General features: G+C 37.9%; 1 protein-coding gene across 2 annotated transcripts in view; it reads right to left on the minus strand.

The window, feature by feature from the left end:
- LOC5571886 (eukaryotic translation initiation factor 5B) overlaps positions 1 to 21,597 on the minus strand; it is a 314,657-nt gene extending 293,060 nt beyond the window's left edge. For both annotated transcript variants that reach the window (XM_021843131.1, XM_021843132.1), the window contains exons 1-4: positions 21,029 to 21,597; positions 10,825 to 11,266; positions 8,407 to 10,757; positions 8,206 to 8,338 (exon numbers count right to left, since the gene is read on the minus strand). In XM_021843131.1, the coding sequence (XP_021698823.1) occupies positions 8,206 to 8,338; positions 8,407 to 10,757; positions 10,825 to 11,266; positions 21,029 to 21,090 (2,988 nt within the window). In that variant the 5' untranslated portion in view covers positions 21,091 to 21,597. The remainder of the gene's footprint in view (positions 1 to 8,205; positions 8,339 to 8,406; positions 10,758 to 10,824; positions 11,267 to 21,028) is intronic.
- Positions 21,598 to 26,425: the final 4,828 nt, after the last annotated feature.

Raw genomic sequence — 26,425 nt, forward strand, 5'->3', positions numbered from 1 at the left:
ATGTTTCAATCACCTAAATTTTTTTTAAGGGGACACGGGAGACCGTGTTATTTGTCCTATCTTTCGTCTCACTCTAACAATAATCATCAAAACTTTGTGGAAGCAAATCTCGAGTTTTAGTGAACCGATGAAGCTGAAAATTTATCGGATTGTGCACTACATATATAGAATCATACTGATACATTTTTGTATCGATATATGGAGTGGTTCTTGGGATTTGCTTCTTGAAATGGATAGGGTGATTATGATGACGTCCCGTGCGGCCTTAAGGTGAAGCGGCGTGTAACTCAAAGAATCATTAGAATCATCATTGATGTAACAGTAGTAGTGTCACCTTTCCATGTATATTTTCAAAACAAACAAACAAAAAATATAACATTTGTGTTTAGCATATTTTTATGTAAACACATGGAAAATTAAGTAGATTGACGAGTATTGGAAATCAAAATCCACTGTTCAATAGTACATATCAAAAGAAAACATTACAATTTAATGAAAACCAATGGAATTTCTCTGTTTTTTATTGGATTTATCGTATATTTTTGTTATGCATCGGTATGGTGTATGTTTGCAAGGGATGACGGTGTTGCCAGGTGATTGGTGACAGATTTTTCTAGCAATTGTTATATGCTTGTTTTCGGAACATTTGCTGCATATTATAAAAACTTATCATTTTGCAAATAGTTTTCCATCACAAGATCAATGATTTAATAAAGTTTTAATGATTTTAGTGATCAATCCACATTAAATGCTATGATTTTACAGATAGCAACTCTGACATCACTGTGCTCAAGGATCGCGATGATTGTGCACATACGATAGACGCGTCCCGACGCATTCCGACGCATCGCACTGTGGAGCTTTTCAATTATTTTGGGTGGTTCAAATTGATAAACACTTGGTATGATTTTATGCTTCGTAGAGATGGTTTCTGTAATTTGAGAGAATCGAAAAACAAACAACGTATGAGTTTTTAGTTTCTATGCTTTGCCCAACCTTTCCGCACTGAAAATTAATACAACAGAAAAAATTAAATATTTTAGACTATAAACACAGGCATGTCTCAGTGTGCGGTGGCGGCGTCGATTCGCAACAAGTGAAAACCATCGCCATAATTGTTTTGAGTGATGCGGTTGATAAAACTTTATAAATATTGAAATCCCGGTGGAAATGTGTTCCTTTTAGGAAAGTGAATAAAAGATTTGTTTAGTGGAAGTGTAGTGAACGCAATATGGAATCCAAAACACAAATGCTTGCTGCTGAATTACAATCGAAAAGGTAAGCACCTTCTATTTACAAGTGTAGTTGTGTGGGGCAATGAAATGCGGCATGAAATCGGAGATTTTTTTTGAGAATATAAATCTCATGTATATTGTCGTTAAATTGATAATGCTGTATCTGAAAGTGTTGATTAAATATTAAAATACCACCTGAAGCATTTTTCTTTGCATAAATTATCCATTTAATCAGGTGATAAGCAGTTATAAGCCATTTTATGAGACGTTTCGAATCATATGGTTTCCGTTTGTTTACCAGCTTTGAAAGTTTCTGGCGGGCCGATTTATTTACGTTTCTTCTAGCGCTACATTTGGAAGGAGCTTATTCAACAATGGCGCTGGTGGCAGTGTAACAAAGTTTTTAATTTTCGCATGTAAAATTGAAATCAGCAGGCAGAGAAGATATTTTTCATTTACAGGTAATATAATACATGTAAACCGAGTAGAACCATGCGCTGAAAGAGACGCGGACGTCATCGCCAACAAAAATGTGACCAGCGTCATTCAGATATCAGGCTAGTTTTTTGAAGAACAACAATGAGCGGCCCGCCAGAAAACGTCATTCGAACGTCTCGTAAAATGGCTTATATTTCATCGATGTTGCAAATACTAATACTATCATAACAATATGTTAATGATTTTGGAAAAAGCCATTTTGTGATGACGCACCAAAAGGCCTTAATATTTGTATGGAAAACGAGTTTGGAAACTTCACTGCCCATTTTCTCAATGCCTACTTTTTACAGGACTGACTTGCGATTCACGGCAGCATGGACCTAATAAATTGGCGTAACAGCGTTAACGAGGTTTTATCAAATTAATTGATGTAACACCAACTAAATATGGATAAATATGAATAATGATGGCACAGGTCGGACTCGATCATCCGGAGTATCGATTTTTTTTCACTCCGGATAATCGAATCCGGATAAATTGAAATCTTTGATAAAAGAACATAAAAATTATCTTTTTTCGTTGTTTTATTTATATGATGCGGTGGTGTAGCAAGAAATTATTTCTAAGAACAGTAGGGGTCTTTACCGTAAAGTGCCGTAATTCAGCGCAGTTAAGGAATAACACGATTCAAATGGTTACTTAAAAAATAGTATTGCATCAACAAAAAAAGCTTTATGGGTGGATCGCTAGCAAATCTATTCTAGATTATGGGAAAAATATAAACTAGACTGTATTCATAATTAACATTCGTGAATTTTTTGAAATAGTTCACTCGTTGAAATTGCCTAATTCCGCGCATTTTTTAAACGCTTTTCCATATTCCGCGCAGAAGAATGCCTAATTCCGCGCACTCATGATACAATCAAATCAACATTAATTTTGTTGAGGGGCTGCATCCATTCGTTACGTAACACTTAAAATTGAAAATTTTCAACCCCCTCCCCTTCCGTAACACTTTTTGTATGAGAAAACGTAGAGTTTTGTATGAACTGTAACTTTTTAGTCTACGTTCAGTTTTTTTTATTATTATTTTTTGTCTATCACATTGGTACGACTACTTTGATGAGAAATTTGAATTGAAAACTCTAGAGCCAGAAAACCAGTTTTGTTCGGACCACCCTATGTCACCGTAGGAAAAAAGCTCTAAATCGGTCAATTTAAGAGATACAAAAAAACTTTTTTTGGCAAAGTTGCTTGAAATTGAATGGTCTACAACTTTGCTGAAGCATGTATAATATAATTTCTACAAATAAGAAAGTTAGTTACACATTTTCTATGAAAATGTGGTCCACCCTAATTTTCAATAACACCAAACAAAGGGCTTAACTAATACAAACAACTTTGTAGAAGACCGTTTTTGTCTAATGTTTCATTCTAAAGCTTAAAATGCATCTTTCCGCGTAAAACTGATTCCTGGACCATAGTGCAGTGGACGATTTGCCCTTTGAAGGAAACACCACACTAGACATCGGACTAGCATGCAACGCCCAGTGGCACAATCGAAATACGTTCCTGATGAAAAGTTCTCCAGACTGAAGCGGGAATCGAACCCACACTCCTTGACTCGATGCGGTTAAATGCTTGGTTACACTAAACGCACGGCCACGTTGGAATTTCTGATGTGATATCTGAAATGATTTCTAGCAAAAATAGTACTTGCTGTTGAAGTCCTGGACGAGTTTCTGACAAATTTTTATAATTTATTTTGGTTGTTATTCCTAGCCGTCTCTGGCTTATCTTCCGGAGGTGTTTTGATGATGTTTATCTTCAGAAACCTGGTTTTGGATTTCTTGTATAGCCGTAGATTACTCATATCAGATATTGATTCTGGTTTTTGCCAAAATGTAATAAAATATTTCGGACAACAAATGTATCCTAATGTAGCTTTCTAAGTTTTGCCAGAATGTTCTCCAAAGTTTATCCCAGGTAATTTTTAAATTTTCAATCGGAAATGTCTACGAAATATTCACTTGAATTCTTCCAAAAAGTTAGCCGGAAGGGTGGGGTTGAACATGTCTCGGGCTGAACTTCCCCATAATAAGGATTCAATAATAATATATTTAGCCAGGAGTCTCTACTTTTCTTGAGTCAAGAATCTTGACACTTTGATTTCAAAGTCACACTATTTTTGTCTTTATAATAACAAATCTGTTTCTTGTTGCTTTAGTTTGAAAAGCTAACCCAGCCTTAAATTTCATTATCATCAGATCACGAAAAAAAAGTGACTTTATTGACCATTTTCCCGAAAAAAGTGACTTTAGTGACTTTTTGTTGGAAATAGTGACTTTTTAGTGACCAGGTCGAAAAAAGTGACCAAGTCACTAAAAAGTGACTTGCTACCAGCCCTGGGATCCGGATAATCGAGTATCAGAAGGCCGGTTCCAGAGGCACGTTCCCCGCCATTTGGGAGATTTGTGCCATCGCCATATTTGAGCCTATTTCATCATCTACCCGATGGGAGAGGAAAGGGAAGGGAAAGATGGGAGGAAATAGAAGTGGGATCCCTTGAAGAGGGAAAATCGCATAAGCGAATTAAGAACATGTAGCTCCATACCACAATGGGTTCGAACAGCGCCCTAAAAAGGGCACTGCAAAACGCATGAGCCTAAAGAGAGCCTATAGCTCATTACCACAGCGGGTTAAGAATACCAGAAAGTCCTGAAGATTCAGGCTTCTGAAATCAGTTTCACTTAATAAGTGTTTACCAAGTAATTGGAATCGCAATTACGCGAAAACTTGACAGTTACGTATAAGGTGATAAGAACTTCCATAATCGCAATCACAACTATCACACACAAATGTATCAACACACTGAACATTTGCCATGTGATAGTTGAGTCGGCAGTGGCCAGTCAAGGTTGTAATCAAGCGACTGCAATTCTGCTTTGACAGATTTGTTAAATACTTAGCCACCCTTGGGATGGCTCAGTAATGTACAGACGTCCACTCGTCCCGCGAAGGGAGTTGTGAGGAACATTTCCTATAAGCAAAGTGACAAGCAATTGTGAGATCACTCGAAACAAGGACATTTGTGTCCCAATTCACCGGAAGTGGAAACATCCAAATCACTAGGATTTCCAATGGACGGAGAAACTCCATGGAATTTGGTCACAACCAATTGGGTCCTAAAGCCCTGTCCCAATTTTAGTGCCAAACGCTTAAGTTTAGGCCAATAACACATGTTTACTCAATTTTCTAATGTTTTCCGTTGGTTTGAGTCCAAAAAACATTTTATTAGATTTTGTCACACCCCTTGGCTTAAACTCAAATTTTGGGTGCATTTTGTTTTCCGTGTCTTTAACCCCAGTGTTAAAGCTAAAACCCCTGTGGTGTTTTTGTCGACTAAGCGAACGTCAAACATAATCTTAAGTGTCAAGGTTCATTTATGGACCCAATTTTTAAATTAAAGTTTAAACATGATATAGCTGTTATTTGAGCGGGAAAAATTGCTAAAGTAGTTGCAGTGAGATGCTTTTTCGTGTTATTGAATAAAAACAAGATTTCATTAAAAATTTTAGGACCCAATTCCCAGTTTGTGGAGTATAACAAATGCAAAGTCTGCGAATTTACATTCTTATGTTCATACAGAGATGTAGCGATGATCAGATAATGATTCATCTTCTGATACATGCCAATTCGTCAATCGTGACTGATTCTATTCGAGCAGAGCATTATGTCTAACACTTCTTCTCTAGCAGATAACATGAAGGTTGGGGGATTTCCTACAATAAGTAATCCAAGATTTGAAGTACTTAAGCATTCCATCAGACTGGAGCTTCTCAAATTGATATCATTGCCCACAATCAGCAGAAGGCCTTTTCATAGGCAGTGAACGACAACTCGTTTGAAATCATCCGTCGGGGATGGTTCATCATGTGATAAATACACCACAAAACGAAAGACGTATTTCCTATTAAGGTCACATACAGAAATATCAATTGTGACAGCACATACATCTCTGGTTGTTAACTCAGAAATGAGTGTAGCGATGCCATTTCATGCTTCTGAAAGTAGCAAAAACTGGGTCCACTAGGTTTCCTAGATAAAAGTTTACAAAAGTAAGGTTTTTGAACTAGCGCCACTTGAGCTGTACCATTTGCATGAGTCTACAAAGATTGATCGTTGCTGACATTTTATGCTGGAGATTGATCTAACTAAGCTATCCTAGCCGTAGCCACTACCCGAACTAGGCAGGATTAAGCTTTTCGCAATCTCAAAGCGAAAAAGACCAGCAGCGAACAAAAACCAGATCGGTATCTCTTAAAAGTCGCCAAAGGCGAAAAACACAGAATATACTGTGAAAAACGCATAATGCGAAACCATACAGGTGAAAATTTAAACTAAATTACATTAACCCTCTAATACCCAACTTTTTATTTTCGATTTAAGTATTATTTTTCGTTATCTAAAATCGTTCTAAACACGTTTTGGGCATTTGTTTATTTTTATTCGCAAATTTTTAAATTTTGGTTTTTGATTTTAATAATTTTATTTTTGAACATCCCTAGCTTTTTCCATTTTTTCTTGAAGCCTCTTCTAGTTGTTGTTTTTTGGCAATAATAAAAATTTAAATTGTTACGATATTTTTAAAAATATTAAATTTTTAATTTTTTCGGAGCGTGTTTTATTTTCCGTGTAACTAACGGAAAAAGAGGTTTGAAATGATTTTAATACCACCAGGCTCTTCTTTTGTGATAGGTTAATCGTAGAAAAATATAAAAGGTACGATTTTTTATATTACACGTTAAATGAAGCCCAGGCATTTGTAGGTTATATAAGAATGCAATTTTTCAAACAATTCCTAAAAATACAAAAAAGTTTCAAAAGTCATAAAAAACTTTTCTTATATGCGTGTTATGAGTCAAGGTATAAGCCAAAAATAAAATAATTTTGATTTCCGAGCTACGAAAAAATACACAAAATTTCAAAGTGTACCCCGTCTAAAGGCGGGGTTGGGTATTAGAGGGTTAAATGTATTAATAATCCCACCCTTATTTAGCCTCAGGCTTGAGACTGAAGAAGGGCAGCCAATTATCTCGGAGAAACACAAGGTCACCTGCACCATTGCTCCGGGTAGCACAGGAAGGGCATAATATTGTAGAGGGCGCCCTGGAATTCCACAGGCTCCGTTTGCGGCTAGGTTTTATTTAGACCCTCTAACCATTCATTCTTAGGCACGGTAAGCTTAAAGCCGTATGAATTAGGGGTCACCTGTGAGGTGGACTTTTACCACCGGAACAGACAGTCCGTAGTGTTAATTCTTAGCCAGTTGAAACAACCGCTACCGACACTACGCGGCTATCTAGGCTGATCGGGAAAAGGAAGTTAACATTGATTATTAACACCTGACGTACCCAAACAGCCCTTTAAAATAATCGAGTCTAAAATTCCGGATAAGTAATATCCCGGATAAGGATATCCCGGATAATCGAGTCTGACCTGTACCAAATTACAGTCATCTCTCCTTTACTCGATATTTCGTATCTCGATATAGAGTTAGAGAACCATAGTAAAAGTTGGTTTTCATTGCTACCTCGATGGTCCCTTGAATCGCGTTTGCATTGGTTTTGTGTTCTATAACTCGATACCTCCCTAACTCGATGGTCCCTTCAATATCGAGTTATGGAGAGTTCACTGTATCTCAGATTTATGCATAAAAATTGAAAAACAAGAACATTAAAAAACGAATTCCGGATAATCAAATCCCGGATAATCGAGTCCGACCTGTATTGATTATACTGAACCATCAACAATTAAGTTTGAATTAACCCTCTAATACCCAAATTTTTATTTTCGATTTAGGTATTATTTTTCGTTATCTAAAATCGTTCTAAACACGTTTTGGGCATTTATTTATTTTTATTCACAAATTTTTAAATTTTGGTTTTTGATTTTTATAATTTTTATTTTTGAACGTCCCTAGCTTTTTTCATTTTTTCTTGAAGTCTTTTCTAGTTGTTGATTTTTGGCAATAATAAAAATTTAAATTGTTACGGTATTTTTAAAAATATTAAATTTTTAATTTTTTTTCGGAGCGTATTTTATTTTCCGTGTAAATAACGGAAAAAACAGGTTTGAAATGATTTTCATACCACCAGGCTCTTCGTTTGTGATAGGTTAATCGTAGAAAAATATAAAAGGTACGATTTTTTATATTACACGTTAAATGAAGCCCAGGCATTTGTAGGTTATATAAGAATGCAATTTTTCAAACAATTTCTAAAAATACAAAAAAGTTTCAAAAGTCATAAAAAACAATAAAAAACAAAAGGTATAAGCCAAAAATAAAATCATTTTGATTTCCGAGCTACGAAAAAATACACAAAATTCCAAAGTGTACCCCGTCTAAAGGCGGGGTTGGGTATTAGAGGGTTAAATGAACGGAAATATACGTACGGTGATAATGCAGGATGCTCACTATGCCCGCCTACCCAAAATAAGAAAAATAGACTTACTCAGTCGCAGTACTTACCGGAATTTTAGATGTCCTCAGGAATTCCAACAGCGCTTCCAGAGAGCCCAGCGTTGAAGCTTGGACGTACACTCCACGTTCGCTCAGCTTGATGCTGCTCAACACCGATTTCAGATCCCGAGCCACGATATCCCTGAAAATGGCAGAAACAATGCATGTTAAAATGTCCCTTTAACCTCGGGTAACTAGCTAGGTACTCACTTGAAAATTTCCACTTCATCCGGTTTATGTGCTATCTGAAGGTTCAGACCAGCAATTGCTTTTTCTAACTCCTTGGCGGCAATCTTCACACCTTGAGCCGCCACCACTTCCTTATGCTCGATATACGCATTCTTCACACGAAGTTCCTTCATGGGCTGTGGCATCAACAGGGCCTTAATTTGGGTCACGATAGGTCCCTCTGTACCAGCCAGAATCATAGTTTCACCTTCCCGAAGCTTTCCGTTGATCAGAATAGCATCGATTGTCGTTCCGAGACCAGGGATTGCCTTAACTTCGAGCACCGTTGCTTGGAGGTCTTCACTGAACATCAAACGCTTGGCTAGCTGCTTCTGGCATGATTGTACAATCAGGAAGAGGAGATTACCCATGCCTTCTCCGGTGATGGCACTGGTAGGAATCAACGAGATGTAAGTCTTAGGATCCGGATTTTCATAATACAGCGCAGCATTCAGGCCCTGTTCGGCAAATTGAACAATAACGGCCTTTGTGCGCTGCTGGAACTCCAGTTGAGTGTTGGAAGCTTGACCCTTGATAATGTCACGAACGTCCTTGCGGTTCATAGTATTCCAATCGTACAGACGATCGATCTTGTTAAGCGCTACAACAAAAGGTGTTCGCTTTGCTTTCAAAAGATTAATGGACTCAATGGTTTGCGGTTCCAGACCATGCATAATATCGACTACGAGAATTGCAATGTCGCACAGGGAGGATCCACGATTACGAAGATTACTGAAAGATTCGTGACCAGGTGTGTCTATGATTAACAAACCGGGAAGTTTGAACGTAGTATCGTTATAACCTTTGACAAATTTAGTCTGCTCTTTGATGTTCTCGATCGGAACGTTGGTGGCACCAATTTGTTGTGTAATACCACCAGCTTCACCATCTTGAACATTCGTACGACGAAGTTTGTCCAAAATTTTCGTTTTACCGGTATCTACGTGGCCAAGCACACAAACGACAGTTGCTCGAAGGACATCCAAAGATTTCTTTTTTTCAGCTTCCTGCGTTCTTTTGGCTATACGTTCCATTGCTCGTTGGCGCATCTTTTCAGCCTCCGGACGAGCGTCCTCTTCCGAATCACTTTCAGTTTCTGATTCTTCCTCAGAGTCTTCATCTTCAGACTCGCTTTCGTCATCTTCCTCAACCGATTCCTGTTTTTTTACTTGCTTAGCTGTTGGAGCAGATTTCGCTTCCTCTTTCACAGCAGGTTTCTCAGGTTCCTTCTCCTCGGATTCTTCTTCGCTATCAGATGCGTCCCAAGAGTCTTTCACTTCATCCTTTGCTTCTTCTGCCTTCAGTGCCTCAGCTTTTAGTTCTTCCTCTGTTGGACTAGATTCTTTGTTTTCTTCTTCCTTGTTGGCATCATCCTTCTTTTTGGGACGAAGACGAGTTCCTGGACGCACCTTTTTCTCTGTACCTACTTCCGGAATTTCTACACCTTGTGCCTTCAATGCTTCTAACATAGCCTGAGCTCGCATACGATCTTGCTTTTGTTTAGCGGTGAGGAGTTTTCCTTCTGCCTTCAATCGTTCTTTACGTTCCTTTTCCTTCTGCTTTTTGCGCTCTTTTTTCTCCTGCTCTAAGCGAAGTTGTTCTTGATGATAACGTTCTGCTTCCTCTGCTAAGCGCTGCTTCTCCTCCTCTTCGCGCTTCAGACGTTCTTCCTCTTCGCGGATGGCTTTCAAACGTTCCTGCATCAAAGCGATGGCGGCCTTATTAGGGCCCTTCTTTTTCTTATCGCCCTCTTTGGCCGCGTCGCCAGCTTTGGCGCCATCAGCCGGCTTAGCAGGTGCTTCAGCTGGTTTCTCATCAACAACAACTTCGGCTCCTTCATCTTTTTTGCCCTTCTTTTTCTTCTTTTTTCCTTCACCGGCGGCAGGAGCAGCAGAGTCCTCCTTTTCCGGCGCAGGAGTGGACTCCTTTGACTCCTTCTTCGGCTCAGGTTTGGAGGCTTCAGCTTCTTTTTCCTGTTGCTTGGCAGCTTGGGCCTCTTTTTTCTGGCGTTCCTTCTTCTCCTTGCGCTTTTCAGCCGCCGTTTTAATGTGAACTTCTCCATCGGCCCTTTCTTCGGCCTGTTCCGCATCTTCAGCAGGAGGAGCTTCCTCCTTCTTTTTCTTATCTTTTTTATCTTTTTTCTTCTCAACTTCCTTGGGCTCTTGGACGGCAGGCTCTTCACTAGGAGAAGGTTTTACACCAGCGTATTCCATTTCTAGCTCAGCAAGCATTTTTTCAATGTCCTCGTCGTCACTGTCGCCGCCCTTCTTCTTCTTGGCCTTCTTTCCTTTTTTGCCGGCTTTTTGCTGGGGCTCTTCTTCTACATCTTTGGCCTAAAATTGAAGCAAGCATATCGATGTAAAAAAAAATGAACGAATGTTTAACACATTCCGCACTCACCTGTTGCTTCTTGCCAGCTTTGGTCTTTCCCTTTTTGGGACCTTCATCTTCGTCATCATCGTCCCGAATGGCTTCCTGGACTTCCTCCTCATCATCATCATCGTCCTCAGCCATCAAAAGAGAGAACCCAACCGGGCCTCCAGCGGCGGCCTTGCCCTTCTTCTTACCCTTGGACTTTTTAGTGTCAAACTCTTCCTCTTCTTCAGCACCGTCTTCATCGTCATCTTCCTTGGTAGTCGACTTTTTCGGAGCTTTCTTTTTCTCCTGTTTCCCACCAACGGTAAGCTTTTTGACTGCGTCGGTGACCTCTTCTAGGTCCTCGTCGCCTTCGCCATCGCTTTCAATCTTCTTGGACTTTTTCTCCTTCTTCTTCTTATCGTTCTTGCTGTTCTTCTCCACTTCCGTCTCGGTCAGTTCGGTTTGCTTCACCTCGACGTCGGAGCTGTAATGTAGACGAAAAACGTTTTAAGTAAAAACGAATTCTATACATAACTTACTCTTACTATATAATATACTCTTAAAGATAAATTAGTATTATTACAGTCAACTCTTCCTCACTTTATGTTTCATATCGAGTTAGAGAACCATAGTAAAATTTGGTTTTCATAGCACAGATTTTGTGTTCCATAACTCGATACGTCCCTAGCTTGATGGTCCCATCCTGGGTCCCTTTCACGGTGTACAATATTAATTTTTATGCCGTGAGTCTCTTCAATATCGAGAGCTGACAGTAATTATTCACTTAACTCGTGTCCAAGAGTTTGAAGTTTAAGGTTATTATAGAACGAAGCCAAACTTCAAATTTTCAAGAGCACAAGACTTGAGAACCAAACAGCGCTCCGCGTTGAAAATCTATCCCATTGGTCACCACCAGCAAGCAAGCAATTTGATTGGTTTTCAACGCGAACTGTTGTCAGATACTCTCGTCTTGTGCACTTGAAAATTCGAAGTTTGGCTTCGTTTTATAATCACCTTAAACTTTAAACTTGCAAATCAATTCTGAATCTTTTTCTAAAGTGAAAAACCCAGAAACCTAGAAGTTAGCTTTTACCTATAAAAATGTGATTTTCAATTTTACAAAATTTTCTTTCGGGATCTTCCATTTTTTTTACTTCTTGTCGAATCAGAATCTTCGTTTTAAATGACATTTTTTTTCACCCGCTTGCTGCGATCATAAAAAAATGATCTTATGCAGCCCACAGACGCTCAGACGGTTTGACCAACTTTGACTCCGCCCCCAAGTTAGCCAAACCGATTTATGTTGCTGCAACCGTTTGACCGACTGTCAAAGTTCGTTGCAGAAACACTATGGACCTATGCACGGGTTCACTATTTGACTTTTGAGCGGTGCCGTGTTATTTACGTGACCATGGCAACGAGTAAATTCTGCACCGCTCAAACGTCAAATTAGTGAACACGTGCATTGGTCCATATTTCTTCGCATATTTTGAATGATCACGGTAAATCTAGTTAATATGTGATTGTTATTCTCTGGAATTCTGTGGCTGTGCAGGGGGGATATTTTTACGATTTTTGGGAAATAATCGTAGTGAACAAGAGAACTTTCAAAATTTAAGTACCGGAAGGAATTGATATTGATGAGGAATTCCAGTTATAATTTTCCGGTATTCCGAAGTATTCCGGCAAAATTTTAAAATTATTAGGGGTATCTATCTGGGGTTATTCTAAACAGTCAACCATATGGGAATGGCTATGGTAAATTCTTCGAACAATATATCAAGAATCTTTATTGGTTCCTCCAGTTATTCTACTTTGAAAACTCCTATAGGAATTCCACCAGAAATTCTTCTGAAATTCTATCAAGAATTTGATCAATAATTCCTCCAGAAACTTATCGACATATTCAACCAAAAATTCCTCAGGGAAAAATCCGTCCGGCATACCTTCAGGTGGCATTCTTCTAGAGATTTCTGCAAAGCTTTCTCTACTAATTATTAAGGATTTCCTCCACCTATCAAGCAATCCAAAAAATCCTCAAATGATTTCTGCAGTAATTTTTTTAGAGCTTACTCCAAAGCTGCCTCCAAGAATTCCTACAGAGATTGCTATAACAATTTCTTCAAAGTTTTCTTCAGGAATTCCTCTAGAATTTAGTTTCAAGGATTCCATCATGCATTATTCAGAATGTTTTCGGATACTTCTCAAAAAATGCATTAAAGTACCGCGGGGCAAGTGGGTAAATGGGGTAAGTGAAAACAATTGATATATTTTACTGAATATGTGAAGTAACGTTTTAAACTCATGCGTAAACCTTTGAGGCCATTGAGAACATTACGATAGGTAAGAGATTTCTGAGATTGTTCAGCCATTATTGCATAATAGAGCGCAAAATTGTTAACCTGTCAACTGTTACTCCGTAACAAGTTGGCGGCGTACAATCTCATTTTAATATTTTCAGTGGAAAAAAGTTGCGGAAAATAATTTCCTGTACCACTTCTTAGTTGTCCTTTGTGACAGTTTCAAACTGCAATAGAAAAAGTTTTAGAATTAATTCGACGTAGACCTAAACATAACTAAATTTAAACACCGCCAATTTTTTTTATTAGGTGGGACAAGTGAAAAGTTTATCATTAGAGATTGAATTTGTGTTTTCTCTTTAAGTAGCCATAAATAAACATGGTTCGCAATTATCATAGAAAAACATAACGTGCTGATAATTCAAGAAACACTATACTCAAGCGTTAAAAGCTATTAGAAATCATGGAACTTCTCTAAAAGATGTTGCCAAACATTGCAATATTAATATGTCTACTTCGGGCAGCCAATTAAAAGGAAGACGTTGACTGAAAAGTTGCAATATTAGAGAACACACGGAAATCTCGTGGAATGTCTATGTAAAGCTAGTTCAAAACATAAAAATGGGGTATAGGTTTATCCACATTAAAATATTCTAAATACGTTATTGAAGAATTCCGTTTGATTTCTCCCGAAGAGTTATCCGACGTCATATCCGACTTTCTCGAAAACAAATAACGAGCGAAGGAAATTCTACAGAGCAGAAATGCAACTGCTGTCCCTTAATGTAAGAACTAACATTGGAAATGTTGCATGATTTATCATTTATCATGAAATCATCAAGTTATAATGTTTTCGAATCATTTCAACTAACATAGCTGAACAGAAGAAAATTCAAGTGAAAAGAATTACATTTTCTTTGTTTACATGTTACTTGTTCATTGGGAAGCCTTTACAAATGTTAAAGCTAATATAAATCGTGAATATAACTGTTTGTTTTTGAATTTATTGTTCAAAACGGTAAACTTTTCACTTGCCCCACTTTTGGGGCAAGTGAAAAGTAAAGAGACATTTTTCAAAAACTTTTTCTGTATTTTTTCCTTCAATTTTATATAAAAAACAATTTCACCATGCTGCTTATATTTGGTGGGAGTCAAGCTAAAAAATATACACGACCTCATTTGTTTCAATTTAAAGTCTCTAGAATTTGAAGAATCTCAACTATGCGAATTTCATTACCCACTTGCCCCACGGTACCTTACCATAAATTCCCCCAACAATTTCACCAGGACTTTTTTCAGGGCTTCATCCTAAGACTCCTCCTTAAATTTCACCAGAGGTTGCTTCAGAAATTCCAAAAGGAAGTTCTTCAGCGATCCTTACTTGTAATTTTTCTACAGAGTCCTCCAGAGATTTATCCAAAACCTTCCCAAGGGATTACTTCAATGATTCATCCAATGCTTCCTTCAAGAATTCCGCCAAAAAATCCTCCAAAGATTGACTTACGAATTCCTCCAGCGAAACTGTAAGAATTTCTAAACAGATTTTTTAAGGATTTTTACCTGCGATTCCACTAGAAATTACTCAAGAAAGTTTTAAAGAAATTGCTCAATGAATCGCTCCCAAGAAATTAATACACCAAGCATTGCACCCATAAAAAATCTTGCAGTGATTCTTCTAGTAATTTCCCTAGGAATACCTCCAAAAAAACTTTCAGCGATTAATCTAAACATTCTTCCAGGGATTGCTTCAGGGACTCCTACACGTTTCCTTCAAAAAATCCTACAATATATGCAGAGATTCTACCCAGAATTTCTGCAAAAATTCATCAAGGAATTCCACCAGGAATTCAGACATGCCACAAGAAATACTGTAAAAGAATTCAAATGCTTCCTACCAGGAATTCCTTTGAAGTTCCGCTTGCATTTTTTTAAGAGGCTCCCCAGGTTATTCTCAGGGGATTCTTCTAGGCAATCTTCAATAAATTCTTTTATAAATTATTCTAGTGTTTCCTTTACAAGGACCTTGTATCCCTGAATGGACCCTACGAAGCATTCGGGATTTCTGAAGAAATTATTTCAAGAACCTACCTGGAATTTCTCCGAGGATTCCTAATGGAATTTGTCCATCAACTCCTTTCAGTATTTCTTGAAGCATTGTTTTTTTTTCGAGGAACCCAAAAAGAAATCCTATAGGAACTCCTTCAGAGATTGCTTTAAAAGTTCTTCTAGAGACATATTAAGGAATTTCTCCATGAAATTCTCTGGAAATTTCTCCAGTGATTTTTTTTGGTGATTCCTCCATGGATTTTACAATAAAGTGAACCATGTTTTTTTTTCAGAATTTTTCCAAAAAATCCTTCAGAAATTCTCACAGTAAATATCAGTAGAATCTCAAGGAATATTTTTTTGGAATTTTCTAGATGCCTTCCTGATGCAATACCTAGAGTAGAGAAAGGAAGACTTTCTGGTTAAATCTCACGGAAATATTGGTGGTTTTTGAGAAAAAAAATCTTGTGTACTTGTGGAATTTTTTAATTAATTCCCTGGAGAAATTTGTGATAATCCTGAAAAACTCTAAGAAGGTAGTAAAACCCTTAAAGTATTTTCTGGTAGAATTTGTTACGAAACGCTGGTAGATTTTCTGGTGGAAGCTCAAGCGAAACTCTGGTGATATTCCCAGTTTTAATCCTGAAATTCCTTAAAAAAAAAACTCCTCTCGCGAAATCATGAGTGAATTATAGATGCAATCCATGGAGCAACCTCTGGTGGAATCCTTAGAGGAATACCAGGAGGATGTATGTGGAGGATTGTTAGTAAGAATCCTCAGAGGAAATCTTAGTGGAGTTTTCGAAGGAAATCCTGGTAGAATTATTGAAGGAAATCTCAAAAGAATCCAGGAAAAAGGAATTCCTTTTTTGAATCCAGGAGGAACTCATCATAAAGTCACTGGAAGATATACTGGTTGATACCCAAATAACTTGTGAAATCTTTACAAGAAATTTTTGGTCAAATTTCTAAAGGAATTCCTGAAAACCCCCAAGTATCCCTGGAGATATTGCGCAAGAAATTCCTTTAGAAATTAGGGAAGGATCTCTTGAGTAATTCCGGTTATAAAATCCTTATGAGAAATTTCTGGTTAAATCCCAGGAGGAATACATGGTAACCCTTGAGGATCCTTGGAAATATTTTCGGGAGGCATTAATTGATTAATTCCGGGAGCATTACATCAAAGAATTCCCTAGAAAAAAATTCTGGAAAATTATGGTAGAATCTCTAATAAATTAACGGAGGAATCCGTAGTAAATAGCCTGACGGAACCCAGAATAATCCAAGAGGAATTCCTAAAGAAACGTTTAGAAAAATTCCTGATAGGATCCCTGACAGAACTTCCGATGGAATCTCAGAAGGTGCTTATGATGGAGTCCCAGGAGGACTTTATAATGAAATCTTAGAAGTATTTCAAAAGCAATCTATGGAAGAACTTCTGATGGAATTCCTGCAGAAAATCCTAATGAAATCTATTGAAAGACTCCTAATGAAATCCCTAGAGAAACTTCTGATGAAATTTTTGATAAAATTCCTAGAGAAACTCTTGATGAAATTCCTGTAGGAATTTACGGTAGAATCTCTGAAGGCCTCCTAATGGAATTCCTACAGAAACATTTGATATTCTTGAAAAAACTCCTGATGGAATCCTTAGAGGAACTCCTGATAAAATCCCTGGAAGGACTCCTAATGGAATCCTTAGAGCACACCTAGGGCTGACAGAAATAAAAACAGGCGCGAGTGTTTCACCCGACATCAACCTCGTGTGGGAAGATATTTCGCGGTCATAGTGGGGGCACTGTAGCGTAATAGAGGGCACGATTCTACGCTTTTCAAGAAGGAGTCTTAAGTCTAAGGAGTAACTCCTTATGATATTCCTAGCAGAAATCCTGATGAAATTTCTCGAGGAACTCCTGATAGAATCTGTTGAGGAATTCCTAATGAAATGTCAGCAGGAAAATGTGATGAAATCCCTGGAGGAACTTCTGAAAAAATCCCCAGAAGGACTCTGATGGAAGATCCCTAAAGATACTCTTGATAGAATCCCTATAGGAATGCCTGATGGAAACCCTGGATGAATTCCTGACAAAATCCTTGTATGAATTCCTGAAGACATTATTGAAGGAACTCCTGATGAAATCTCTAGAATTCCTGATGGAATCCTTAGAGGAACTCCTGATAGAATCCCTGGAGGAATTTCAGGTGGAATTTTTAAAGGAACTCCTTGTGGAATCCCTGGAGAAACTTCTCATATAATTACTAGAGGAACTCCTGATGGAATCCCTAGAAGGACTCATGATGGAATCCCTAAAGCAACTCCTAATGGAAATCCTGGAGAAATTGTTGATGGAATTTCTGGTGGAATCACTGAAAGAATTCCTGGTAATAATCTTACAATAACATCTGATGAAAACTCTCCTGATGGAATTTCTGGAAGAACTTTAAATGGAATCCCCTTACCTGGATGAAGTCCTGGTAAAATTCCTAATGGGTTCCTTGTATTCCTAGTAACTATTAGTACAATCCCTGGATAAAAACAACTCAAGAGCGCACATTTGCTAAATCAGCATGTCGTCGACGCTGTGTAAATTTACGCATTTTGACTTGCCACCCATCTGCATCGGCAGTTCATGGCGCGTCGTAGCTTCAATTTGACATGCTGATTTCGATGTTCGTGCAACATCCCTACAGACGGTACGATCAGTTCGTCAAACATTTAGCTCCGCCCACCGGTGGTTTGAGTAAAATCAAACTCGTTTTATTTTGGCCAACCGATTCGTCAACCGTCAAATCGGTTTTACAAACTGTCAAGTTGAGTCGTCAAGCAGCATCACACACGGTCAAACATAGTACCAACATAAACTACAACAGTGGCGATTCCCTAACCTCAAATCTACCTGTTCCACGAATAGAAATTCTTGATTTTATGCAACCAATTTGCATCTATCGGGTGAGGATTTGCTAGAAAGGAAGATTCCAATCATTTACTATTTGCTTTATGATCTCAATTTATCGAAAAAGACATTTTTAAATGCGTAGAACAGGTAAAAAGTGAGGTTACGAGTCGCCTCTGAACTACAACGTGGGGGGCGAAGTCAATGTTGGCCAAACCGTCTGAGCGTCTCTGGGCTGCATAATGCAATAAAATCGTGTTACTTTTAAACAAATGTAATACATAATAAAGCTACAAAAAAACTGTGAATTTTTAATCGCTAAACGCCCAATTCCGACAAGGAATCGATAAGGCAAGCGCTTTTTTCTGATCGGAGTTGAAAAGAAATGTCAGTTCAAACGGGAATCGGTCTCCTACACACAATCTTGCAACGTGGTTGATGAAGGAATTCAAATCCGTGCCCACACCTTTTGAAATAAATAAATAAATAAAATAAAGCCGTTCAGTTAACAATACTCAGGAATTTTCGAGTCTACTTCTGGCTTTTGGTGATATTGAAGACGATGAAATTATAGTTTCATTTGATGTTAGAGGGAAATAATGTCCACGAAAATTTATCATTGCATTAAACTTACTATATGTTATGCAATGATAGATTGCATCTAATATTCTGGTGTTCTAAAGAGAGCACTACTTCCAACATTGGTTTAACGTACAGGGGACTCCTGTACGCTGGTAAAAAAGCGGGTTATATTTTAAGTAAAACTAGCTCAGCTTTCCAATGATGCAAAAACTTTTAAAGTCGGTGGTTGCGAACACCATGAAATTCAATATGGCTGCGGCCAAATTCAATATGGCTGCCAAATATTTTTATTTTTGAAAATCAAGCTCTTATGTTTTCTCTCTCAAAAACTATGTTATTGTGAAATTTTTGAAGAAATTTCTGAATTATGGCAGTTTGAGTGAGTCAAGAATTGTAAAAAATCGAGGGGTTCTCAAAAACTGTTTTGATTATAACTATCGAGGGTCCATCAATTTGACAAACCGAACGCAGTTTCTTTACTTACTCGACAGGAGCTTTCGAAAGAGCCTAAATAGTGGGCCGGTCTCAGCAAGAATTGCTCAGGACAGTAATGACAGTAACTTATAAAACATTACTGCCCTACTATTTCGGTTTAAGAAGCTGATTCAGATTACATTGCGGAACACGTTTTTTTCTCAAGCACCAGTATATCGCTAAAACTTGGCTATTTCAGCCAACTTGTATGCAAGTTTTTCAGCTTGTATGGCAATTTGTTCGCTTTATTTGCCACAGCATTCAAACTTCATATGTATAACAATTATTATCAACAAAGTTCATAATACTTTCGATTCTCAAAAGTTTTTTTTTATGATTTCGAAAAGTATTGTCACAGACAAATTGTCTGTGGTATTGTATTTTGCCATATAAGAGAAACGAAGGATTTTGTATGGAGACGGCAAGCATGTTGGGAAAATCGATTTAATCTAAATTTAATCGTGCAATTTCAACCAAACTATATCTATATAAATAAAAATGGAATGCTGTTTGTATGTCACGAAATGGCATCCAAACGGATCAACGGATTTGAATGATTATAATTCCGTTTTGTTCGTCAAGTGTTCCGACGTGTTTGTGTGTATAAAAATCCCAGGATATTCACCGGGAAAGTCGGAAAAACGAGCGTGAACGGAACTGTCATATTATATGGGAGGTTCCATGACATGTTTCAACAGCCTACTTGATGGAAAGACGAAGTTTGCCGGGACCACTAGTCAAAAATAAAAAGTTAAAGTCATATATTCCATGTTTGGTGGATTAGATCACAAAAAAGTTTGATAAATCATACTTTAAATTTCATCTAAAAATAAATGAAAACAGTGTTTTATACAACTTTGGCGACCTGTAGCAAAAAGTTTTGACGTGCTGGAACATTTCTGAGTCAGATTCAGCAACCCCAAATCTACTAGACACATAATTTGATCCTTGAAACACGCAAAAATGTAATTTTTGTTACGCTTCGTTACCCTTGATTTATCATCGGAAAATATCACGAAAAAAGTGATCATTTTTATGAAAATGTGACTAGTGACTTTTTGTTGCATATACTAACTTTCAGTGACTACACGCAGCGAACTAGACTATCGAATTTCATACATGTTGCCTTATGAAAGGTGGAACGATTATTGCAATAATAACGCTTTATGTATCGTTTTAGCATAACTCCACATCAAAGCGTCGATAGGCGCGTGGTGTACGCTCGGGCCTATCGATCGCAAGGTTCTTGGTTCGATTCCAGGTTGCCACGAAAACATTTTTCGTTTTCAAATTCTGGTTTCATAAGGCAAAATTTATGAATTTCAGTCCGATTTCTTGTGGCGAATTTTCATAAGGGGTTCCTATGTTTATCGATAGTCCATTTGCCTGAGTGTAGGTCTAAAATAATGACCAAGTAATTAAAGAGTGATTCGCTACTAGCCCTGAAAGTTTCATTTGAATCGTACATAGTCAGTGCCATGCCATTTTTATTTGCGTTTTGAGCTGGAAATGCTCATTATCAAAGTTACCCCGTTTTACAATGACTGGATCAATCCATTTTCTAAATTTTGCACGCATCAAGGTAGGCTAATATATTTAAAACTGGGCTTTATCCTACCATAACCTCTATGCATAAGGGGACACGGGAGACCGTGTTATTTTCCCTATCTTTCGTCTCACTCTAACAATAATCATCAAAACTTTGTGGAAGCAAATCTCGAGTTTTAGTGAACCGATGTAGCTGAAAATTTATCGGGTTGTGCACTACATATACAGAATCATAGTGATACATTTTCGCATCGATATATGGAGTGGTTCTTGGGATTTGCTTCTTGAAATGGATAGGGTGATTATGATGACGTCCCGTGCGGCCATAAACAGGATTGTTTTCCTACTACTAGTTAGTTATTTAAAACTATCAACCACAGAAACAAAAACAGGAATACTCACTTATCCTCGCCAGCAGCGGCCACGGCGGCGGAATCCTTCTTGCCTTTCTTCGCCTTACCCATCGCTTGTTACTCGGTCTCGGACGACTCGCAACCTGGGAACACCTCCGGCACCAACGACAATTATTGCTTCCGAGGGAACTCAGCTTGAAGACACTGACTGGCGGACGCAGGCCGGTACCGTTCACGGAATTCAAATCCACCGAAAAACACCGGGATGGATGGGATAATACGCTAAACCTGATGCTGTGCGGATTGCAGGAGCCGGGAGGAGAGCAGACAGAAACGCAACGCAATCACTTTTCCACGCCGCACGCAACAGACCACGAAAAACGAATCGCGACGAAACTCGGCACTCGACGGGATATCCGCGGGGAACTACGACGTTTGGCCCTAGAAGGTCACACGTATGCAACGCGGCGACTATCCGGAACGATTCTATAATGCAGAAATTCACACGCGAACCAACAATCGACTGTACGAAATCGAAAAACTACGGAGCGAGAAAAATGTGTTTGCAGAGCAATCTAGCCAAAAGAAACACCAGACTCGAAAAGACCACTGGTGGATGACAGATGCCGTAGTTGACAGCTGTTTCGATTTGCGTTTGTGTGCGTGTGGATTTTTGTTTTCGATGGGTGGCGGGATTCAGGTGGGACTGAATGTATGTACTCGCCGAAAAAAGATGAAGGAATTGGCATGTTTAGGGGTATAAGACATTTTATGAGACGTTTCGAATCATACACGGAGACGGAATTCAACTCAATTTTGGGTTGTTTCAACGCAATACCGTAGTTGAGCCCAATAACTCAATTTTGGCTAAACTTCCAAGGTCCCCACTAGGTAGTTTGGCTTTAATTCCATTAGAAAAATATAGTCAATTTTAGGTTGATTTAACGCAAAATTGAGTTCTTTCGACCCAAACATAAGAAAAGTTGCATTTACCCAAATTTGGCTTATTGGGCCAAAGTACCCCCATTGGGTAGATGCAGCTCTCTCTATTTTTGACAACATTCGTGTGGGAGAAAGAGAAAACCGAGAGATTTTGGGTTGAAACTATAATCGATATACTTAATTTTGGGTAAAGTAAACTCAAAAATTAGGTAAAAATATTTCTCCGTGTATGTTTTCTGTTTGTTTACCAGCTTTGAAATTTTCTGGCGTGCCCATTTATTTACATTATTTCTAGCGCTACATTTGGAAGGAGCTCATTCCACAATGGAGCCGGTATCTATGCAACAAAGTTTTAAATCTTTCCATGTAAAATTGAAATCAGCAGGCAGGGAAGAATTTATTTCATCTACCTACTGGTAACATGCAAGCATGCAAACCCAGTATAAACACGCCCAGAAAGAGCCCCTCATCATCATCACCAACAAAAATGTCTCGCGGAACATTACTAAAGGACCTATGTACAAATGAGAGATTCTCTCCTCTCTCGTTCTCTTTCGATTATAACAGTGGAACACTAAAGTTTTTGGGAAGTTTTTCACTATAGATCGAAAATCAATTTCCTTGACTAGCGTTTCATACAAAAAAACGCAACAGAAGAATTTAATGTGACTCAGTTATTAATGAAAAAGAAGGTAAACAAAGAGAGCCTCTCAATGTTAGATAGGTCCTTTAGTAATGTTTCGCGAGATGTGATCAGCGCCATATATATCATGCTAGTTTTTTGAACAAAAACATTGAGCGGCTCGCCAGATAACGTCACTCGAACGTCTCGTAAAATGGCTTGCTCTGTTTTTTTGCATATTCTGATTCTTCGTTAAAAACTGAGCAAAAATCCAAAGTTTCATAATTTTCAATGTCCTGGAATTATTTTCAACAAGTTTAATTTAGTGTGTAAATCGCGTCTGAATCACCTCTCAGCAAAAATTTTACTTCAGGACGAGTTGTCATTATGTAAAGGGTTCATTCGCAAATTTCATAACGCCAAAACTGGGCATTTTTGACACCCATCCACCCCCTCGTAACGCTTTTTATATAAATATTTTTACGACTTTTGTATGAGCTGTAACATTTCAATGATACCCACCCATCCCCTTCAGGGTTATGAAATTTGTGAACAGGCCCAAATTGAAATGTCGTTGAGTCGACGGAATGATTTTTTTTTATTCATTTACTTTACACGGTTGTTTGCGACTACCCTTTAATGGGTAAAAATTTACCCATTTTCGAATAGGGCACGGATCTGTCAAAACATGGGTGAATTTGAAATCTCGTAAGGGGTAAAAATTTACCCATTTCTAGAATCTTCTCTAGTTCTCAATAATGGGTGAAAAATAGTTAGAAATATTCCGCTCGTCAATTCGAATTTGTTTACGGTGAGCCAATTATGTTAATATTTATTAATAAAAGAGTTTGTAAATTAATATATTACCAAGAACAGGGAAGGTAAGTGATGCATGTTGTAGATAATTTGGAAATAACAGAAATTTATTCTCTTTTTCTGCACTTCTAGACTGCATCAAAGTTTGCACCGAGAGCTTCATTGGATTTTTCCTGCAGATACATACGTGCATTTAAAAAACTGCCTAATCAAACGTATTGATGTTTTTTTAATAAATCGCATGAAAATAATGTTTTCGGAGATGTTTATTGAAGCAGGACGAAAAGTATCCCTAAATTGTCATTATTCTTAATAGCTGCATTGGCCATTCTCAAAATGGGTAAATTTTTACCCTTTTTATGCCGTGAGCGTGATGTACAAAAAAGGGTAAAAATTTACCCATCCATTGACAGAAACCGCTTTTACCCGTTAAAGAGTAAACCGTGTTTACTCATTAAATGTGGAGAGGCACTTCTAGCGAAAATGGGTGAATTTTTACCCATTAAAGGGTAAACGCAAACTACCGTGTACCAAAATTAAGATATTTAGGCGCAATAAAATCGTGTAACGCTAAGATATACACAGCCAATTCAGATTACCGACCCCAGTAAAATTTTACTGGGTTTTGGAACTACGGTTTTTTCGGTAATTTTTACAATTACCGAAAAAACCCAGTAAACCAAAATATGTTTTGATTGATGGAAATTACTGACTTAGTCAGTAAAATTGTAGAGCGTTTTTACTGGCTTTCCAGTTTCCCATGCTTCATGCTTTGCTTCTCCGGATACTGTTTTTTTTTCAGAAATCAATACAAATTAAACCCCAATCGACATGGACATGGACATCGACATGCATTCTTCGTGAGAATAAACATCTACGGTATGCTCATATCTCAGTGGAAGTAATCGAAAAATGTGTGACAAAATCATTATTTGGTTGGTTTACAAACAAGAGGCAATATCAAAGATGCAGATGAATTTACCTCTTGTATGGAAATCAACCGAATTTACCAACTTAAGCAGTTAAATCGTGCTGAGCCTTTTTGGTTGCTTAAAATGGTTGAGTTTCTCACTAAATTTCGACTACTTACCACGAGAAAGCGCAAAATAGATGCAGGAAAAGTTTGTTTGCCAAAGCCGTGTCTCCCGGCGCCGGACGATTTTACAGCAGGAGATTCTCATTTGACACTTTTCCGCATGCGCATCAGTTTGTTTTGATTTGATTTTAACGACAAGTCAGTAAAAAACATCAACTACTGAATAGTCGGTAATTGTTTTTACTGACTTTTCGGCCTGTTCGGTAATGTTGCAAAATTGGGTCTGATAGCTACCGTAGTTCAGTAAAAAGTAAAAATTATTACTGAACGTCAGAAGTTTTCAATCAAAAAGCTGAAAGTTCGGTATTTTTTATGATTTACAATTCGTACCCGGTATTAAAAATTACCGAACAAGCAAATCGTGATTGAGTGTGTATGTGCTCTTTCGATCAAGCAACAAAAACCTGTGAATTTTTCATCACTTAACTACCCAATTTGATTTATTTAAAAGGCAGCGATTATAAATGACGAAGCATTTTTTGGGCAAATTTGGGGACACCTCCTCTCCCATCGTAACCTATTTTCCCCTAATCTAATACCGTTTTGATTCATGTTACGGACAGCTTCAAATTCTGGACACTCTAACGCAGATAACAAATGTTTAAGTCCGATACCGTGTAGTGGCGCTGGTGATGTCAACGGGGTTCAGTTTAAATATTTACACAGGTTTTCAAAAGATTTTTTTTTCTAGCATAAACATCTGTTATCCGTTGAAAACACAAGCGCCGCCACACAACGTATTGCGGTAATCAGTGGTGAATAAGTCTTTGATATAAGTATCTTGAAATGTTTCATAATCACCACTGACATCGATGAAAGCGTCATCACAGTGCGTTGCTCCATAGACAAAAATCAAATTTCAAGTTATTTTTTCCGGCGATAATAAGTATCCACAAGTGTTTATAGTTAATATCAGTTTTTGAAACAAGTATTTATGAGCTTTACAAACCACTAAAACATCTACAACAAGCGTCGAAAGAGACAGTTGTCGGAGTAGCAGAAAAAACAAATTTTGCTGCATGTTTTCAGCATTCCTTTCAACTAGCACGGAGAGTGTTGAAATCAATCTATTCAATCAAAATCTGAAGGAGAACATGGCTGAAGGCTGGGAAAGTATATTCGATGTTATAAGAACACCAATTTTCACTTTGAATATGACAAAACCGCACGCTGAGTTGGCTATGAAATAAAACTTATGAAATACTAACATGTAACCACAGATAAACAGACGTCACACTCTCATCATTGTCCATCGACCACCTTTTTAACGGTCGATTCAAAAATATTGTAGGTGGCTAATCCGCGACCTGCAGCGCTCGCGTCGTTTTTGTTCGTGTTTGACGTTTACACACTACCGCCATCTGTTGGCCTGTTTGCCAAACACACCGATTTTAGCATTGGGCGTATATGTCTTCGTGACTATGATTTTGATCGAGATTTGTTCTAAGTGTTACGTCTGTTTGTCTGTGATGTAACTTTGATTACCGATTCAAAAAAAGTTCCACCGAGTTCCATCCTAAATCACGCACAGACATGTTTCTTAGAGTGTCCTCTAAGAGGTCTGAAAGATACAGCTGCAACTCCCTGCAACTCTTCGAGATTTTTGGATTTTTTTAGGTATAGTCCTCAACCAGCACAAGTATGCAAATGAGTTGTTTGTGATAAAAAATTCGAAAATCGTGCAACGCTATGTGATCTTGGCTCAACCAAACATTACACCAGAGCAAGTTTGTGCCTGAAATTATATATTTTAAATGTGGTTTCCAAGATTTTATTCAAATGTTATATTACGGTTGTTAGGAAAATTTTCCGGTTTGCGGTAGCCGCAGAGTTCTACCGCAGCTGTCAAAGTTCTACCGCAGGCTTCGAAATCATTCCATCATTGAAGCAAACAATTCAATCATAGTATGCTTGAAAGAGAAAATGCTATGAAAAATAGTAACAAACAACAATCATCAAGACGGTATCCA

The sequence above is a fragment of the Aedes aegypti genome, chromosome 2, assembly GCF_002204515.2.
Source record: "Aedes aegypti strain LVP_AGWG chromosome 2, AaegL5.0 Primary Assembly, whole genome shotgun sequence".
NCBI classification, from domain to species: domain Eukaryota; kingdom Metazoa; phylum Arthropoda; class Insecta; order Diptera; family Culicidae; genus Aedes; species Aedes aegypti.